The sequence below is a fragment of the Schistocerca gregaria genome, chromosome 2 (assembly GCF_023897955.1).
Source record: "Schistocerca gregaria isolate iqSchGreg1 chromosome 2, iqSchGreg1.2, whole genome shotgun sequence".
In the NCBI taxonomy this organism is placed as follows: Eukaryota; Metazoa; Arthropoda; class Insecta; order Orthoptera; family Acrididae; genus Schistocerca; species Schistocerca gregaria.
In genome coordinates this window covers 805,202,842-805,224,575 of record NC_064921.1, presented here as the reverse complement: position 1 = coordinate 805,224,575, position 21,734 = coordinate 805,202,842, and the positions used below count along the sequence as shown (strand labels likewise).

The window sequence follows — 21,734 nt, the reverse complement described above, 5'->3', positions numbered from 1 at the left end:
GAATAGTTTTATGTTGTCCACTGTGAACAGTTAGAGGTACCTTCTAATATACACCTCACAGTGCCTTGCAGATTATGATTGAACATGTGAACAGAAGTATAATGAAAAAGGGACCTGGTATGCAGAATACTGAGTTCTTTACTGTACTTTTTTTAGTTTTGTGTGTTTTGTATTCCTTATTCACTGTTATCAGTTGTGTCACTACAGATACTTTGTTTTTTATGACCATCGTCTTTTAATGAGGCTCTCAGCTGGAAGTTTTTACCTCCAAATTATTTTTATTAGATGTAAACAACACCAGGTTTTAGTACCTCTGTGAGTCTCATGTGACCTGATTGTGTTACCTGCTCCAACAACACTCACTCATCCTCTTAAATATTCATCAGTCTCTCCCTTTAATGTAATGTGTAGAGTACAGAAATGTTGTGTTGTATAAATTTTGTGAGATACAAACTGAGCAGATGTGTAAGCTTTCAAAGAGACATCCTTCTTCTTTGCACAATACACATAAAAACGTTTCAGGAAAGTTCATCTCATATCTCTTTTAAGCTTTGTCTTTAATGATCAACTTATTCTTATGTTATTATAATAATATAAAACAAATATGTCTAATTCTAGGAATACAACAACCATCCAATGACACCACAGTCATCCAAAGTTTTGATATCCAAGTCTGGTCCTCCCATCAGCCATTTCTTGGAATCCTGGGATCCATTCAAGTACTCCTGTTCTCTTTGTCCATTTCATCATCATCATCACCACCACCACCACCACCACCACCACCACCACCACCATCCATATGTCTACATAGATACTCCATGAGCCACCGTATTGTGCATGGCGGAGAGTATCCTGTACCACCACTAATTATTTCCTTTCCTGTTCCACTCACAAATAGAATGGGGCAAAAATGATTGTCTATATGCCTCCATATGAGCTCAAATTTCTCATATCTTTAGCTGTGATCCATACATGCAGTATATGTTGGTATCAGTAGAATTGTTCAGCAGTAAACTACAAGTGCTGATTCTCTAAACTTTCTCAATAGTTTTTCTCAAAAAGAAAATTACCATCTCTCCAGGGATTCCCATTTGAGTTTCTGAAGCAGCTCCATAACACTTACCTGTTATTCAAACCTACCAGTAATAAATCTAGCCAACTGCCTCTGAATTGCTTCAGTGTCCTCCTTTAATCCAACCTGGTAGAGATCCCAGACACTTGAGCAGTATTCAAGAATATGTCACACTAGTGCCCCATATGAGGTCTCCTTTACAAGTGAATCACTCTTTCCTAAAATTCTCCCAATAAACCAAAGTCAACCATTTGCCTTCCCTACCACATTCCTCAAGTTCTCATCCATTCCATATCGCTTTGCAATGTACACGTTTAAACGACTTGACCATGTCAATCAGTACACTACTAATGCTGTATCCAAACATTACAGGTTTGTTCTTCATACTCACTACATTACCTTACAATTTTCCACATTCAGGGCTAGCTGCCATTCATCATACCAATTGGAAATTTTGTCTAAGTTGTCTTGTATCTTCCTACAGTCACTCAACTTTGACACCTTACTGTACAACATTTCATCACCAGCAAACAACAGCAGATTGCTGTCCATCCTGTTAGCCAAATCATTTATGTATATAGAGAACAACAGTGGTCTTATCACACTTCCCTGGGGCACTCCCGACGACACACGTCTCTGATAAACACTCACCATTGACGACAACATACTGTGTTCTATTACGTCAGAAGTCTTCAAGCCACTCGTGCATCTGTGAAAGTATTCCATATGCTTGTACCTTCATTAACAGCCTGAAATGGGGCAACATGTCAAATGCTTTCCAGAAATCTTGAAATATGGAATCTGCCTGTTGCCCTTCATTCATAGTTCACAGTAAATCATGTGAGAAAAGAGCAAGCTTAGTTTTGTACGAGCGATGCTTTCTAAAACCAGGCGGATTCGTGAGCATAAGCTTCTCAGTCTCAAGAAAAGTTATTATATCTGAACTGAAAATATGTTCAAAGATTCTGCAGTAAACAGAAGTTAGGGATATTGGTCTGCAATTTGGCAGGTCTTTTCATTTACCCTTCTTATAAACAGGAGTCACTAGCCCTTTTTTCCAGTCACTTGGGACTTTGTGTTGGGTGAGAGATTTGCGATAAATGCAAACTAGGTAAGAGGCCAATGCCATAGAGTACGCTTTGTAAAACCAAAATGGGATCCCATCTGGACCACATGAGTTATTAGCTTACAAATCTTTCAGCTGTTTCTCTGCACCACAGGTGCTTATTACTGTGTTGTTCATACGGGAGTCTGGCCAATGGTCAAAGATGGGTGTGTTTGCACAATTCTCCTGCATAAAAAATTTCTTGAACGTGAAATTTAAAACTTCAGCTATTGTTTTGCTATCTTCAGCTGCCTCACCAGACTTGTCAACAAAGGATTGAATGGAAGCCTTAGACCCACATAGTGATTTTACATATGATCAGAATTTTCTCACATTCTCTGCCAGATCTTTCTCTAGCATATGATGGTAGTAGTAGTTGTATGCTTGTTTTATCATTCATTCATTTATTCATTCACTCACTCATTCATTCATTCATTCTCTTATTCAACCATTTTTCTTTTAGATCCTACCATAGAGGATAGTCTTTAGGTATGTGAAATGAATCAACATATAAATTAAGAAGTGACTTTCAAAAACTATTACTATAGACAATATTAATGATTAATTGCAGTGGCTCACCAAATAGTAGAGGAGGCACTGAGTTGTTGAGAGGCACACAAAGAAGACTGGGAACTCTGCTAGCTTTCGGACGAATCCTTTTTCAAAGATACAGACTGTGCGCGCACGCGCGCACACACACACACACACACACACACACACACACTTAATTGTACAGTTACGCTGATATATGAGAAAAAAATATTAACCAAAGACAAAAAGGAAGTATCAGCATGATAATTAAATTTGTTTTTTGTATTGTAGTTGCAGAAATCAGAGCTCATATGAAACTAACTTTTATAATTAGCCACATTACCATTAAACAGTAAATGGAAGCTCCCTTCTCAATTAACAACTTTCCTTTGCCACTTTTATGTACCAAGAAGCAGGCGTTAAAATGTTAGTGAATATGTATGCCTGCAGTTAATTGTAGTCATGATCCCAGCAACTTTAGTATAAGCATGACTGCATGTTAATATGGGCATCTTCACTGTGGCATCCATCAATTTATGAAGCTCCTGTTTCTGAAACCCAATTTCATGACAGCTTTTGTTCATTTGTCTGATTGTATTTTGATTCTGAAGAAACTCCATGAATTATATGATATGTGATATATATGTTTCAGCAATCCAACATCTGAAAGGAATGATTTAGTGAATGTGGAGTGGCAAAGCTTGACACCTTCAAGACAAGTGTATCTGGATATAGGATCACAGTTGACAATGAAGAATGGGCTATATTATCAGGATCGTATGTCACTATGGGACAGGCTGTTTCCCCTAGCAGCTAGTGGGCATAAGGGAAATCAAAGACGTGGCCATCATGGAAAACAGTAATGATCTCTAATGAGATTACAGATTACTATGAAATGTTTTGTGTATGCAATGATTGGTAAACATCAAATATCATAACATTTTCAATAAAAAATAAACTTGAGAAAAACTAAAAACTATTGTTATTTAAGATGACAGAAGTCATATCCAGAAAGAGTAACAAATTTTCTTATGAATTATCATCAGTGTGCCACATATTTAAGGTACAACTAATTCCATAGTTCATTTCACACTCTCAAATGTTGCTTGCATAACAAACGAGTTTCAAACATAAAATTAATCAAAATCTGTAAGTATAAGCATAATGAAAATGCCAAAGTGACATACATGTGTAGTTTTGAAGGACAAAAATAATTCTTTGGCTGACAAAATCATCTAAGGTGAATACATGACCTGTTACCAGATACATACGCTATTATAAAATTGAATTGCATGTCAGGTCGATTATTACATACCATGCTTGTGAACTGAATAATAATTAACTCTGGCATTTATCATCTTAACAGAATCAATGTATGCAGATATGGGTCACATGCTAACTAACAATGCAAGTCACAGTGTGGGTGAATCTATCCTTAGCAAATGAGGCCACAGCTTCATACAACCAGTCAGAACAGTCATATCTACAGTACTAAACAGAAAAGGCAACTAAATATGAGAGTACAACACCTACAACATCCATGAGACTGCCAGGAAACTGAAACCTACAGAAAAATTACTAGGCATATGAGAGACCAAACATCTATTTTTGTGTAATTCATCATTCCAGATGTTAATGTAGGGTATTCAGATGTATTCACTAATAATGTATGTCTGGAACATTCCACTCATATGTCTTTATTTATGTTGTTCATATTGGCATAATGGTAGTGATTTTTGAATTATACAACTCCATCCTCAGCCACCCATAAGACTGTCCAAATCAGTCGAGTGTGGAGTAAACTGAAAGTTATGTTTCCCAACTTCTTCATACAGCAGAGTCTCAAAATGTTAATAATGGCTGAATTCTGTAGACCTACAAACTTATGTCTGATATCTTTTTATGCCATAACAGGTATTCAAAATCACTTGCAACATAAGCCTGCAACACACTATTGGCAATACTCTTGAACCAACATGTGCCACTATTCGCTTATATTGCACAAAATATACACTGATGAGCCAAAACATTATGACACCTCCTTAATAGCTTGTTTGTCTGTCACTGGAATGAAATACATCACTGACTGTGCATATCAGGTATCCAACAGTTTGTGGTTAGTGGAGGTATGTGGCATTAGATGTCTATACACATGTCAGGCAATTCATAAAAATAATGGGCCACTGATTTGCAAATGTGGTAATGGTTCCCAATAGCAACTCAGATGGGTTCAATACGATTTACATCAGGCGCACTTGGTCACTGAGATGTCAATGTGACTGCACTATAACACTCATCAAAGCACTGTTGCACCATTCTAGCTCTGAGACATGGACACCTATACTGTTGAAAGATGACATCGTCGTCTAGGGAGACATCAGACATGAAGGGATACAGGTGATTCACAGCTACAAGCACATCTTTGATTACTACCCCAAGTCCCATGTAAGTGCAGAAGAACGTCTCCCATAGCATTATGCTGCTCCCACCAGCCTCTGTCCATGGTGTGCTGCACATTTTGAGCCACTGTTCACCTCGATGACGGCACTTCTAGAGAAGAACATCAACCTAGTGTATCAAAACTGTGCTTCATCTGAAGAGTTGACACGTTCCATTGATTGATGGTTGAATCCCAATGGACTTGTGCCCATTGCAATGGTAACTGATGATGTCGTTGGGTCCACAAGTAAACACGTAGGGGTGGTCTGCTGCAGAACTCCATGTTCAATGATGAACGATGAATGGTGTGCTCTGAAGCACTTGTGTGTGCACCAGCATTGTGCTCCTTTGACAGAGACACTGCAGCTCATCATGTGTCCTACTCTACAGAGAAGACAGGTCTCTGCACCCCATGTTCTGTGAAGAGTTGTGGACATCCAACCATTTAACACCTAGTGGTAGTTTCACTGTCCTTCTACCTCTTTCTTTAGATGATCACAGCAGTAGCACATGAACATGTGACTAACTTCACTATTTTTGAGATACTCTTACATACACTCCACGCAATAAAAATCTACCTTCTGTCAAAGACTGACAGAATGTGCAAAGGGCAAATCAGGAATGGCTAGAGGAAAAACAGAAAGCTGTTAAAGAGCGCAGGCTACGGGAAAGATAAATGCCACCTACAGGAAAATTAAGACATTTGGAGAAAAGGAATCATCTGTATAAATACTAAGACCTCATGGAACTAAGTAAGCATCACTAATCAGTGTCATTTTAAAGTATCTACAGCTTAGTGTCTATAATAAAAAATAAATATGAGTTCAATAATAAACATATGTGTACAAAGATAAAGATCAGGGAATGTATCTAAGTATTTCTGGTAGTATACAATGTGGATCAGGTACTCTTCTATATAGTGTAAAAAGACCCTTGAGATAGACACTGCTTTAATTTTGTTTAAACAACAGCTCATCATCCACCGAACAGTTTGAGAAGAGAGAGATAACAGCAAATGAAATGGGTGCCTCTTCGTACCATATTCATGTTTGTCTACTCATAGTGGGTACCATCTTTCCTTATATTATCATCATTAGTTTTAACAATTATTTACTGATCTTTTTACAATATGGTGATTTTACACCTTGCATTTCACGGGGAGTCAATATTTTTTTCTTAATTTATAGCCAATTTTGAGCTCAATGTTCTGCAATATATGTTAATGACATAAACTGTAAGTACATATTTCATAATTAGACACTAATTTACATGCATTGTTTAAGGCATTTTTACATCTTTTGAAATCTCAAATGGTCTTACTGTATGCAAATTTTGCTTCGAGCATTTGCCTGAAAATGGCATAAAAGGCTGAAACCTGGGTCACTATTAAATATACCACAGTACAGTCAAATGGTGGTGTGTTTGTTTTAGAAAAGAGAGAGAGAACCTTTTCCCCCTATGAAACACATCAGAGAGGATATACATTGTGCAGTGGATGTGAGGATTTCAAGTTTCTTGGCTCTAGGGTGGATTCAACTCTGTGAGTCTTATGCTCTTTTAATATGAAAAACCAATACAAACAAAGAATGGAAAGCTGAAATGTGGAAGGAATATACAGAAGGGCTATACAAGGGAAACAATGACAATATTTTTAGAAGAGAAAGAGGCATATGATGAGATGGGGGAGTTCAATATTCTAAGAAGAATTTGACAGAGCACTGAAAGACTTAACACAAGATAAGGACGCTAAAGTCAATGAGATTCCATGCAGAATTATTGAGATCCTGGGGAGAGCTAGCCATGACATAACTACCTGATATATAAAACATATTACACAGACAGAATACCCTAACACTTCAAGAATAAAGTAATAATTCCAATTTCTAAAAAAATCAAATGTGAATATTTCCGAACAATCAGTTTAGTAAGTCAAATGATGGAAAGTTCAACTGGGAATGTCAACAATATTATGAAAAGAACAGACTGATACTCACCATAAAAGAACAGATTGCTATTCACCATACAGATGACACATTGAGTCACTGACAGGCACACAAAAAGAATTTTAGATACTGTGCTTTCAGCCACAGCCTTCTTCAGAAAGAAAGGAAAACACAAACACCCACCCATTCACACAAGCAGGCACACCGCACACACATATGACCACTACCTTGGACAGAACCACGTTTGCAAATTACTGACACAAATTATTTGCAGAAGAAAGTAATAGTGACTCTATGACTTATGTTAGAAGATAGGTTGAAGAAAGACAAACCAATGTTTACAGCATTTGTAGATTTACAGAAATTGAAATTCTGAAGGAACCAGGAATGAAATACAGGAGTGATATTTTTCTACAATTTCTACAGCAACAGACTATGGTTGTAAGAGCCAAAAGACACGAATGGGGAGCAGTAGGTTGAGAAAGGACTGAAACACATTGTAGCCTATCCCCAATGCTATTCAATCTGTTTGTGGGGCAAGCTGTGATGGAAAGCAAGGGACTTTTGGAAATGTAACCTTAACTTTGATGTTTGCTCATAGCATAGCAATTCTATCAGGACAGGAAGGAACTATGAAAAATAGTGGAAAAGGATGAATGGTGCCTTGAAAAGAGGTTTTAAGATGAATATTAACAAAAATAAACAAGGAAACAAAATGTAGAACTGAAATAGGTGATACTGATGGAATTAGATTAGTAGATGAGGCATTAGAAACAATAGACAGGCTTTTTGTTTGGGTGGGAAAATAACTGACAATGGTTGAAGTAGAGAAGATATAAAATACAGACTGGCAACAGCAAGAAAAACATTTCTGAAAAAGATAAATTTGTTAATATTAAATATAATGTTCAAATAATGGAAGCTCTGGGTTGGAATATCAACAATATAAGGAAAAGACAGATTGCTACTTAGCACAAGGATGACACATTAAGTAGCAGACAGTCACAATGAAAATACACTTACACATTAGGTTCTGGCCAAAGCCTTCATTAGAGATGCCAGGGGTGGTGGTCATGTGTATGTGAGGTGTTCTTGCTTGTGTGAATTAATGTGTGTGTGTGCGTGTGTGTTTCCTTTTCTGATGAAGGCTGTCTTAAATACCAATGTTTTTCGTGTTCTATTAATGAATAAATATGATGTTCTAAATGCAGACAGTTCAGAATCACGGACAAAAAAACTCAGTGTAACAGGTAACTGCCCAGAAAGAGCTGTTGAACAGAAAAGTGCCAGCAGAAACACATTACCACCAAATACTATTAAACAAAAAAATCTTGTGAGAGCAACTAGTAATAAAACTGAATACGAGACAAAAAAGGAAACAGTGAAGAAGAAGGAAGAAATACACATATTATCGACAAGTCATGGTATGGGACTGGCCTCAATCATGTCTGATATGCAGTCCGAATATAAAGTGACTAAAATTTCAAAATCTGGTGCTCCTCTATGGGAAGTGCTGAAAAACTGTGAAAGTGCTGTGAAAAGTGACATCAACTGTGCCATAATCGGAGGAGGAAACGATGTCCATAAAAACGAAAGCAGCCTTGCTGTAAGAACACTGAAAGAATCGCTAGGAAAAATTTCACAGGCGAAGGCAATATTCAGAAAGAGAAGAGGGCATAGACAAAGATCAGTTGGGAGATATAACATTGCGAAAATAATTTGACAGAGCACTGATAGGCCTAATCAATAGAAGGCTCCTGAAGTAGATTATATTCCCTCAGTGCTACTGATATTCTTGGGAGAGCCAGCCACAACAAAACCATTCTACCTGTTGCACATGATATATGAGACAGGTGAAATCCCTTAGAGTTCAAGCAGAATGCAAGTAATTCCAATTCCAAACAAAGTAGGTGCTGACAGATGTGAATATTACCAAACAACCAATTTCATACATCATGGTTGCAAAATACTAACATGAATTATTTACAGATGAATACAAAAACTGGTTCAAGCCAACCTCAAGGAAGAACAGTTTGCATTCCAGGAACAAGTGAGGCAATACTTACCCCATGATGTACATTAGGAAATAGGTTAAGTATAGTCAAACCTATGTTAATAGTTTTTTTGGAGATTCGGAGAAAGCTTTTGACAATGTCAACTGGGATATACTCTTTGAAATTCTGAAGGTAGCAGGGGTAAGTACGGGGAGCAAAAGGTTATTTACAGCTTGTACAAAAACCAGATAACAGTTACAAGAGTTGAAGGGCACTGGTTGGTAAGGGACGGAGACAGGGTTGTAGCCTATCCACAATATTATTCAATCTGTACACTGAGCATGCAGCAAAGGAAACCAAAGAAAAATTTGGAGTAGGGATTAAAGTTCAGGGAGAAAAAATAAAAACTTTGAGGCTTGCCAATGACAATGTAACTCCATCCAAGGCAGCAAAGGACTTGAAAGAGCATTCCAAAAGAATGGACAATATCTTGAAAGGAACGTTAACTAAAGAGGAATGCTAATGAAAGTGAAACAAAGTTAACGGAATGTAGCCTTATTAAATCAGGTGATACTGAAAGAAGCAGGTAAGTTTTGCCACTTGGGCAGCAAAATAGCTGATATGGCCAAACTAAAGAGGATATAAAATGTAGACTAGTAATGCCAAGAAAAGCATTTCTGAAGATGAAAAATTTGCTAACTTTGAATGCAGATTTAAGTGTTACGAGGTCTTTTCTGAAGGTATTTGTATGGAGAGTAGCCTCATATGGAAGTGAAACTTGCACAATAAACAGTTCAGGCAAGACAAGAACAGAAGCCTTTGAATTGTGGTGCTACAGAAGAATGCTTAAGATGAAATGGTTAGAAGATATAACCAATATGGAGGTACTGAATAGAAATGGGAAGAAATGAAATTTGTGGTATAACTTGACTAAAAGAAGGGATTATAGAGTGAGACCAAGAAATGAATACAGTAAACAGGTTCAAAAGGATGTAGGTTGCAGTAGTTATTTGGAGATGAAGAGTCGTGCACAGAATGTAAAATGTGTATGTGTAGAATGTAGTCTATTCGTCTCAAAATCTATTTGTCTCAAAATGTACAGTTACAAATCAAAGATTTTTGTATTGGAGACACGTCAAATTACTTCTGAAAAAATTAGGCTATAATAATCAACATATTTAAGCAGGAATTTCTGAATTTCTAGACGAGAGCAATTAACAAGAACATATATAACACTTATGGTCATTTTGCAGCTCGCAAATATAATTTATACAATATATTAACAATTTATTATACAATACATAGTCTTCATTGTTTCTTTTCTTTTCAAATTGCCAAACTGTCCAGCAATTGAATAATAACATTTTTCCACTAGTGTATTAAATAACAATCTTTTTAGTGGGTCAAACTCTATATTTAACAGGTTTGTATTATTTAATTTATTGTACATTTTTAATCCCATGTACAGTGGTGTTTTAGCATAAAGTTTTAAATTATGAGAGGGAAGTCTGAAACTGTCTCTGTGAGAAGTACTGTAATTGTGGTTGAAATGAAAATTGTCAAGTGAGTTTTGATTTTTATATATGAAAATAAAAGTTCATAGATCTACAGAGAAGGAATGATTAGTATTTTTAATTTTTTAAATAATGGGCAACATGATGTTCTTTTTTGGACTAAACACGTTTCTTATGAATCTCTTTTGAAGAGTAAGTAATCGCAGGCTGTTCGTTGAGTTTCCTCTGAAAATTATCCCAGATTGAATTATAGTCTCAAAGTAGCTGTGGTAGACCATCTTCCTGGTGTTCTTAAGGGTGGAACCAGACAAGACATTCATCGCATATACTAGGCTGTTTAGTTTGTTTGCTAAGTAGTCTACATGTACCTTCCAATTTAAATTTTTGTTCAGATTTACACCTAGAAATTTTACATAACTTGCTTCAGTCATTTCCTGATCACCGTGCACTATTTTTATGGGAGATACTGGTTCTGTTTTAGCACTGAACTGCACTAATTGTGTTTTTGTGACATTGAGTTTTAATCCATTGTGCTGAAACCATAATTCTAGGTTTCCCATTATATTTTCCACAGTACCATGAATTTGTTCTAAATTGGCATTTTCAATTAAAACTGAGGTGTCATCTGTGAATAAAATGGAGTGAACACCAATGTTTAAAGGTAAATCATTTATGTACAGCAGAAAAAGTTAAGGGCCTAAAATTGAGCTCTGTGGGACCCCTGTACAAATCTTTTTCCAGTTGGAGAATGACTTTTTTCCCCATTTGTATTTAGAATTGTTCTCTGTTTTCTTTCTGACAAATAAGATTTGAACCACTGCAATGCCCTGTCCACAATTCCATATCTCTCTAACTTGGGTTGTAGTAGTGAGTGACTGACCGAGTCAAACGCTTTGGTCAAATCACAAAAAATACCTGTTACCTTTTTACCCTTATCTAAAGTAGAGCTTATCTTTTCAGTTAATTCCCTGATAGCATGTATTGTATTTTTGCTGTTTGCAATACAGAACCACATTTTCCATAGCACTTCTTTACACAGATCCAAAAGACTCACCAACACCACAAATCAGCCTGTGACCAGTGTCATCTAACATCACTCGTACCTTGGAAAACAAATCACTTCCATCACCAGGGCTTCAGCAACCACTCCTTGTGTCTTGATGCAAGGGATATTCAACTCTAACAGCTACTGTCATGCCCCTAAAATGTATTTTATTGTTCACCTATGCAATATACCAGGCTACCCCAAATTCTGCTCCAAATCAGCAGCCCAAGAGATCGTTCCCTTGTGGACACCTCAAATGGAATGCCTGTCCTATACACCCATCCAACACGACTTAATACAGTCCAGTCACAGGTTTTTCCTATCCTACGAAAGAAAGCAGCCATATAACATACCACCTGACCAGCAATCTAGATGCATATGGCAGCCAACGAGCCATCTGCCCACATCAATAGTCATTTACAAATTGTGATTAAAGGCAAACTCAAACCTCCATCTACATCTGTACTTTGAAAGCTACAGAGCATGAAAGAGGGTACTTCAGTTATCACAATCACTTTCAAAAATTATTCCATTTCACAGTGGCAGGTTGCTACAGCAAACAATTTTGAATTATTCCAGAACAAAAACAGTCTTGGCTGTGAAATTAATGTCAATGGTGTTTCACCCTTTTGGGGCATCATCAGATTGTGTAAAAGTAGCTTGATATGAAATGCATCTGTCATATAGCCACACGAAATGGAACATGGACACAGCAGTAACTGGCTGTATGATGGAAGAGTTTCCCATCCAGCTACTTTTACAGAATCTAATGGTCCCAAAATGGTTGCAACATATAACTGGCATTAAATAATTTTGCAATGAAGACTGTTTTTTTCCTGAAGTAAGACTATCATTTTCCTCCCTTTTGCATTTTGACTGTAAATGATGCATGGGAAGACCAGCTAAAGGTATGAAGCTATATGAGTTTGAATTTCTCTCATGACATCAACAACTGCTTCAAATACTTGTGGCAGCATAACATCTCTGAGGGAAAAGGAAGAGCACTGCTCTGTGGGGTGAGGAAGAGTCAGCATGCTTTGTACACTTCCAACGATTACACGAGTTACGTGTATTGTGCTCTTTAATAAGTAGTGTGGAAATCATATCTCTGTGATGTGTCACTATTCTGCTATAACAACTCTGGTACCCAATGACTTACAGTAGTAACCCCAAATTTCTGCACCACGCCACAATTTTGATGTTAAGTTAAAAGCTGCTGTGTTGGTTACACCATTGAGAAGGCTGTCATTACAAATGGTATAATCTCACTGTTTCTTTGGCAGTGTCAAAAACATCCCTCAACAAGTGCTCATGAATTACATGAACATTCTGTGTGCAGAATGGCTAAATATCCATCAAGGCTCAGACAATACTATAATGCCAAATGGCATAACGACAATGCCTTCATTGTTTGCCATATCTTCAGATCACCCTCACATCACTGATGATTTCAAGCATCAGACTGTGCCATGACATGTGTCGAATTTATGTAGTATCAAACCATGGAAAATCCAGGATGGAATGTAACAATATTATGAAAAGGAAAGTTGCTACTCACCATATAGTAGAGATGCTGACATGTGCACGCGCGCCCCACACACAAGTGCAACTCATACACACCTCACACTTGCATTTGCGTGAGTGTGCATGTGTATGTCGGTTGTCTACTTTTGACAAAGGCCTTACACACCAAAATATTTATTTGTGACAGTCTTTTAATGTGCCTATCTGTGACTCTGCATCTCTGAATTTAGGGAGTAACTTCACAATAAACATTCCAAATTTGACACCAAGTGAATCTATTCCTGGTACTTCAGAAAAAACTGCTGCAGAAAATCACAATAAACAACGGTTGCCCACCTCCATAACAAACATTAATCTAAGTGCCTTTGATCTTCGGGCAGTACAAAACATCATGTATTCCACTGCTAGTGATTATGAGCATTACAACACTCGACTTTATGACCTGAACCATAGCGATGCCTCCCACAGTGTTTGAACAACTATAGCCTGCGCCATATCACTCTGTTGTTCTGTTTTGTCACCCATCTACCAGTGGACTGTGGGATCAAGGATTACACCTTTCTTTTCCAAATCTGGTTCTGACTATTGTGACTCAACACAAGTTCTGCGAGACAGACTATGAGGGCACTCATATCCCAGGTGCACCAGCTGTGCTAGGCATCAAAATCGACTTGATTCCAGCCTGGCAATGTTCTTTGCATATGAATCACCAGTCCCCAGCTCCAAAACCAATTACAGGCCCTGATAACGCATTTTTCTTGACCTCACCTCAGCAAGGTCAGATACTGCTGCCTCCCAGTGTGAGTGATGTCACACCAACAACACAACTGCATCAACTCCATGAGACACTGCCTTCCTTCTTTATGTTGCCACAACCTCATGTACACTCTCACATACATTTTCCGTCATCTCAGGCATCTGACATTAGAAAAGTTGAACCTACCACATTGATCCCACAACTTCACTCACACACGCAGCCATTCTTCAAACAGCAACCCAAGTTCTACACACATCTACGCATGATGCCAATGCCACCCATGCCACGACACGAATTGAATCACACACACCTCCATATGTTGAGCCACATTTCCTGCCCATCTCATGCAATGAGACTACCACATCTCCCACGCTGTGCCACACCCACCTCACGAAGGTGTCTTACAATCAAAACACTGACAGCCATATCATATCATCCAATACCATGCAAAATTACCATTGTTCTGTGTGGATTCTCCTGTGATGTGGTATGCCCTCAGCAAGTGTTATATGTCAGCCAGTGGCATCATTGAGGATGATGAGAAGTTTGCCACTCTCCTTAACCACCTCAGAGACAGTGTGGGCCTTATCAGCAACTTGCTTTTGGACTTAGTTTCTCACAAATACGCAACTGCGTATATAATATCACAACACTACACTCTAATCAATAATCAACAGTGCTACATTGCAGTTGATGCCCAGTATCCCTGCACTGAAACCAATTTTGCATGATTCCGGCCAAGCTTCCCCAAAATTTCATACATCTGCGGACTGCTGACAATGGCCAGACTGGCCCAAACCAGGCTGTGCTCCCCCCACCAATACCAACCCAAGCGCCTTTCACAGCTCCAGTTGACAACAGTCACCTACTGCAAAAGCCAAGGTGGTTGTTCTCCCTCAGCTGGCCACCACCCCGACTTTGCATACAAATGAAAGCTGCACTGACCATGTGCATCGTCTGCTTCCACACTCAACACACAACAATTCTACTGCTGGTTTCACACCAGATTTGGGCACAGTGCACAACACTGAAGACAACCCTGCACCTAAACTAGAATGATGATGACCTGACAAAGGTGCACCAGGATGCTCTTCATTAACAAGATGCCTCTGCACACCATGATAAAACAGCACTGACACAGTGTTTCAACGAGTAGACAGCTGCTGACTATTCAGGCACCTGCAGATGTATTTCCTCATTGATAATGGGGCTGATGTGAGCTCTCTACTGCCTGCTCTCTCGGCTGCTACACTGTTGCCATCGCAAACATCGCATTTGACCTCGGAACAGATACACAAATACCTTGGACTTTTCTAGTGGCAGAGATGGTTGAACCAGTCCTGGAGGCCAATTTCCTCCAGCACTACCAATTACTACCAGATTTAAATTGTGCCCTCCTATTACAATGGGGTGGCCAGCAGCCGATTCATGGTGTGGTCAGAAATACAGTATCTCCCGGCATTGTAATGCCCTTGGTTACCCTGCTGCTTGACACACCACTCGACATGAAGCTACAAGTGAAGCACTTTTCAACTAGTTAGCTTAAAAGCAGCTGAGGGCACATATATCATCATAATAACATGGCCATGCACCTCAACAATGAATAACTATACTGACCAATCATGGATTCCACCGCATCACTACATGCAGCTCGACAGCATTTTGATGACCTTCACCATCTTGACACCGATCACTACTGTGGCACCACCGCTACAGGCGCGTCTCAGGTTAATGACGCTTCACAATCCCACTTGAGTGTGGTCCAAGACAATGCCATGTGATGTTAACAGTGACAGCGAATTGCATCACACCCCACCTCCTGGACTCAGCCCATGCCTCCCATTCGACCACACACAACCTGTGCTGTGTGGGACAATACAGTTCACCACACTGCAAACCACACCAGGTTCCCCTGTCCATGTGAAGCAAAACAAGTGTTGCGTCATTTGTGAGATAGAAAGGCGAGAAAGTGTGCCAGGAATTACCCCAGTTCACTGCTAGTAGCATCACATCACCTTAATGCGTCTGCGTGTAGCGCACAAGTATGCACCATAATTAACTATAAAATTAAAAGTCAAAATTTCTTATTCAAATTTTTTCAACATATAATTTAATGTAATAACATTTCAAATGTCAAGTCTTAATGTAATTAAATCAATGGTTTTCATAAAAATACCATTTTAAGAAAACTATGTGGCACTAAATATTAGACTTAGAAATGTAAAAATTTGTATGATGCTTCAGTTCATCCTAAAAATAATAACTAAGGCACCATGTTACGCTACCTCTAATAGTTTTCCAGTAATTTAATGAAAACCAAATTTGCAACTAAAACATGCCCATTTGTAGTAGAGTAAGCACTTGTAATTTTAATGCTAGAAAATTTTGGTTGCACCCCATGAGAAAATTTATTAAATAATAGAGCTATAAGAAATTTTAGGACCTAAATATTAATAACAACCAATACAAGGTCTTTTAAAGTTATAGTTCAGAGTTAATGATCTACCGCCAGTTCCACTCTACAAAGTCTAAAAGGCAAAGTTTTTATTCAAGCGAGCTGAAACTTTTTCTGTGGTTTCAACCAATTGACCTTAATGCATGTAAAAATTAAGAAAATTCTAAATTAATTCATAACTTAGTTATTAAAGATTATGTGTCCAAGAAAGCTGTCATTCAGGGAGTGCAGCAGTGTGCATAAGACAGGTGACAGCAGATTTTCCTTTGGCCGTCCGTTGCAGCACATATATAAATACAGCCTGAGAGGCAGGAAAGAAGTTCACTTTGCACTCAGCCACTGTAAGATCCGTGTCTGCCAAGTGCCGGATTGCGCTCTGCCTGAGATGATGTCAGAGACATACTGTGACAAAATGTGTATTTTCTGTAATAACTGATAGTGAACTCATGAGGACTGTAGACCACCCTGGGCTGCTTAGATTTTGCTAAAATATCTGTTAGTGTGTCGTCTGTGAATAGTTACAAATCCGCATGGCAAATGGTGACTATTATTTCCACTTTTGTGGCAAGCACTTATTTCGAACATTTATTTGAGTATCAGTAGTTAAGGCGAAAGACAATTTGGTAGGAATGTACTGTAGAGATCACCTCTGAACTGATAATAGTGCTGTTTAGGATAGGAAGATTTACTGTTAATTGAACATAGTGACTTTTAAATTGTTGTGCATGACATACTTTACTAAATATATGTACAAACTGGAACTCTATACCTTCATTTATAATCAGTGTCCTGATCCTGCTAAGAAGAAAGGGAATAGAAACATTTCTTTCAGTGGGCTGGACAAGAATGTGGATGTGCAGACTGGAAACTATGTTCAGTATGTTCTCCATCACTTTCTGGCTGACCACAAAAATAGTTGCTAGATTGGCGTGAGAAAAATGGCAAACCACAAACACTAACTAACTACATAAACTAACAACAATGAAAGTTAATAAATTTTACCCATTACCCCACACATTGTCACCCCATCATCTAGCTCCTCACAAACGTAAAGTGGCTGAGGCTGTGGTGGATGAACATTTGCAAGCTGGCACAGTCAGCCATCAGACAGTGCTTGGGCCTCCACAATTAAACTAGTTCCTAAAAATAAGAGTACCTGGTGCCTATGCAGTAACTACCACTACCTCAATGTATGTACAGTCATTGACAGCGACCCCATTCTGAACTGGCACCATTTTTCCCATGTCTTGGTTGGGGCAAAAATTTTCAGTATTTCAACCGCAAAACAGCATACTTGCAAATTCCAATGGGTCAAAAATGTACAAAAACTGTGATAATCATGTCATTCGGTCTCTCTGAGTTCCTGTACACACCATACAGACTAAAAATGTGGCACAGAAAAGGCAAAGATTTATTGACATTATACTGTTGGATTTGCCTTTTTGTCATTCCTCTCTTGCAAAATAAGCAAGACCATGACGACCACCTGTGTATCATCCTTGACAAGCTTGCCTCTCATGGGGTTGTGATAAATGATGACAGGTGCCAACTTCAGCAACCCTATGTGATCTTTGTCGGACACCACTGATACACCTCCTCCCACCTCCTGAAAGCTACCAAGAGTTACATAGGTTTTTGGTGTCAGAAATTTCTACTACAGGAACAAACTGCCATAGGCTGCTGAGATTTTACTACCGCTCACACAAGCACTGCGCAGCAAGAATACATCTGGTAAATAGTGCCTCAATTGGACAGCATAAATCCAGATGGCCTTTGACAAAATAAAGGAACATCTGTTACACGCCATGACACTCACCCACCCATCGCCCAACACACATCTAATTATCACATCCGACACTAGTGATCACATGATCGGTGTTGGTTTACAGCAAGAGATTGGTGGAATCAGTCAGCCGCTCAGATTTTTTTCGCGCAAAATTACCGACATCCAGGGTGGTGGTGGTGGTGGTGACAGACCCCTAACCATATATACAGACCATTGCCCATTGGCAGACGCATTCTGCAACCCGTCAGCAGGTTCTGCACCCAGATTTCGTAGCACAGTTCACTAGCAATGTGTGACACCTCAAGAGTGCTAATAATATTGGGGCAAATTATCTTTTCTGTATTGTAACTACCTCGCCTAGACGCACGTTGACAGGATCACAGATGCACAAGGGACAGATGCCAATCTCCAAAGCTTATTTAACAAACAAGACACGGGGCCTCAAAGGCAACAATGCATGCTATCTGGCATTACCAAAACAAGTTTGGTGTGATGTTTTGAATGAACAGGTCCAACCAGTCATCCTGGAGACGTATTGCACGACAATTTTTGACCATCTCCACAACTTTGCATGTACATCCAGGCTTGCGCCCTACCATATGCCTCATCATGGAACACTTTGTTTAGGCTAACATTCAATGGTGCCACACGGGCCAGGACTTGCAAAAACTGTCCACCACACACAACCCCCCTTTTGGTAAAATCCCAGTTACTAAGGGCTGGTTCCAGCATGTCCATACTGACATCGTAGGGCCACTCCCCAAATCGCATTACTACCATTACATTCTGTCAATGATCACACGACACAACAGGTGGAGGCCATGCCCATTTCTGACCTATCAGCAGAGATATTAGCAAAAATTTTCTTCAATAGTTGGAATGCCAGATTCTGCTGCCTGGCCTCCTTAACATCATACCAACATTGGCAGTTCAAATCTCAGTTGTTCAATGACTTATGCCACCTATGCAGATGACGTCTAAGGCGCTGTAAAATCTCTGTCTGGGAGAAAAGGAAGGTCAGTGCTCTGGGAGGCTAGGAGGAGTTAGTATGCTCTGTATGCTTGTAAAGATTACACAGGTTATGTATATTGTACTCAGTAGTAAATAGTGTGGTGGTGGAGGAGGAGGAGGAGGAGGAGGATATTAGTGTTTAACGTCCCGTCGACAATGGGGTCATTAGAGATAGAGCACAAGCTCGGATTGGGGAAGGAAATGGACTGTGCCCTTTCAAAGGAACCATCCCGGCATTTGGCCGACTCCCGAATGCAAGTCCAGTGTCCTAACCACTGGGCTACTTCGCTCAGTAAACAGCATGGAAATCGTACTTCTATGAGGTATCACTATTCTGGTATCATACTTCCAGTACCCCATCCCACACACACTTAAGCAGTATGGATTCTCCTTTCTTCCCATTCTCAACCATTTTTTCTCCATACAGCTCAGGTGAGAATTGTCTCCACCTTCTGTCATAAAAATAGTTCTGAATTACACACAAACATTTATGAACACAAAGATTAAGGGGAATCCAATTTGCATCTCCTCTGCGATTGTCCTTCTACCACGACTTATCACTTGTTTATATCTAGTGTGTCTGCATTATCTAGCCTGCACCACCTGCCCAACTGTCAGGAGGAAAACGTTTAAATCTCCACTGACTCCCAGAATCAGCCAGTTCTGACAATCATCCAGTTTCGTTTTAGTGACCACCCATTTGCAGGGCTATCATTCATAAAGAGTCAGTGTCCCTATGTATGTGCATTAGAGATCAGAAATGAGCTCTGTATACTTGCTTTAAAGTTGTCAGGTGGACCTAGGATGTCTCCCCCGAAATCACCATCACCGTATGCTTAGTCTTGTCTCCATTCTCTGCCTCTATTCATTTAACTGTAAACTTATCACTTGGGTCTGTTGTTGAGTACAAGCCGACGACACCAGTGTAAAAGGAGAGTAAGTGCACGGGTTCACAACTATAACAGAGGACTTGTAGCATTGTTGAAAGAGATAGATGGATAGGAGGAGGAGGGGGGGGGAGGAGGAGGAGGAGGAGGAGGAGGAGGAGGAGATGGATGGACAGAGAGGAGGGCGGAGGAGGAGATGGAATTTTCACCAATTGTATCAGTACCCATTTGCACTGTGATATATGTTAAATGTCAAACATTTGCAAGTGCCGCAATAAATTCATACTGTCATCGCCAATTATAAACAAACTTCATTGAATAGTTTTAAAATTATTGACAACAGTAGGCCTAATGTCATCAAAACAATTTTTCTCTAATTTCATCATACTTACGTGAGAAAAGGGTTATTTTTGAGAATTTTCAGACACTTACAAAACCATATATTCGTAAGTTACCGGTAAGAGTGTTTTGGATAAGTAACTTATTTCGTAGAAAATCAGTGTTTTTTGGTTCACAGTCTACAAAGAATATGTCACCCCTGAATTTCACTGCACATCAGTGCAAATAAATGTGCATTTTGAGAATTTTCAGAAGCTGCCACTGTCCTTTGCATAATCTATCAGCAATTTGTAGTAAATTGGCATTGGTGATTTAGTTACTGTAGTAGACATTCTAACTAACATATTGTGTTACATCTAGTTTCTCCTTAGAGGAGTAGCCCCATACATTATCTGCATTTATTGTAAATTAACTTTGTTTTTGAGTTTGCTAATTGACCTCAAAACATTTTAGGAAACCAGTAGTTTTTACCACAGGTTTTTCTGTTGCCTTAATAGAAATCTCGTTTTGTGCATTTGCTTCAGTTCTTATAAGGCTTTAGAACTTTTCAGCTCAACAGATTAAAAGATAATCAGAGAGCTTAATTCAAAGCTATTTATTCATTGCCTTGTAATACACTGCACAAGCCAAAATGCAGCCCCACTGGAAATCCTGTTCTCAAGCAGGAGATGAGTTGGTCGACATTGATTAGCACATGGAAATCGTCCAGACTATTGTCAAATTATTGGAAGCTGTTGTGAATTAATGTGTTGGAAGAGCTCTCGAGAGTCATATACCTGTGATACCGGTACCGGAGGTACCTCAAGTACTATCCTTTCCTGTCGATGCTGTCTCCTCTACAGAAAGTACACGATTTGTACTTACCCATCCACTTGACTGTGAGTGGCATATTAATAGTAAATATAGGCATCCTGTAAAGAGCAGATCGGGGCTAGGGAGGACTCAGGGTGAGTACCAATCCCTCTAACCAACAAGTTTGAGGTGCTGTCTTTCACTGAAACTGAGCCATTGGGACTCACTTCACCTGTTCTGGAGAAACCTGTTTTGTCCAGTGTAGGGAGGCAAACACAAAAGGGTAGGGGTCTATTAATTATTGGCGGTTCAAATGTTCGGTGAGTGATGGTAACCCTTAGGGAAATGGCAGCAAGGGACAGGAAAGGATGGCAGGTGTAATCAGTGTATATGCCTGGGGGTCTCATTTTACAGATAGAAGAGGCTTTTCCGGCAGCTGTTGAGGGTGCAACTAGCTGCACATAGTGATTCATGTTGGAATAAATTATGCCTGTCATCTGGGCTTGGGTAATTCCAGCAGCTGGCAGAGAAGACCAGCCT

General features: G+C 39.2%; 1 protein-coding gene across 1 annotated transcript in view; it reads left to right on the top strand.

The window, feature by feature from the left end:
- Nucleotides 1–3,684, top strand: part of LOC126335084 (esterase E4-like) — a 166,700-nt gene extending 163,016 nt beyond the window's left edge. The window contains exon 10 of the mRNA XM_049997979.1: nt 3,361–3,684. Within this exon, the coding sequence (XP_049853936.1) occupies nt 3,361–3,571 (211 nt within the window). The 3' untranslated portion in view covers nt 3,572–3,684. The remainder of the gene's footprint in view (nt 1–3,360) is intronic.
- Nucleotides 3,685–21,734: the final 18,050 nt, after the last annotated feature.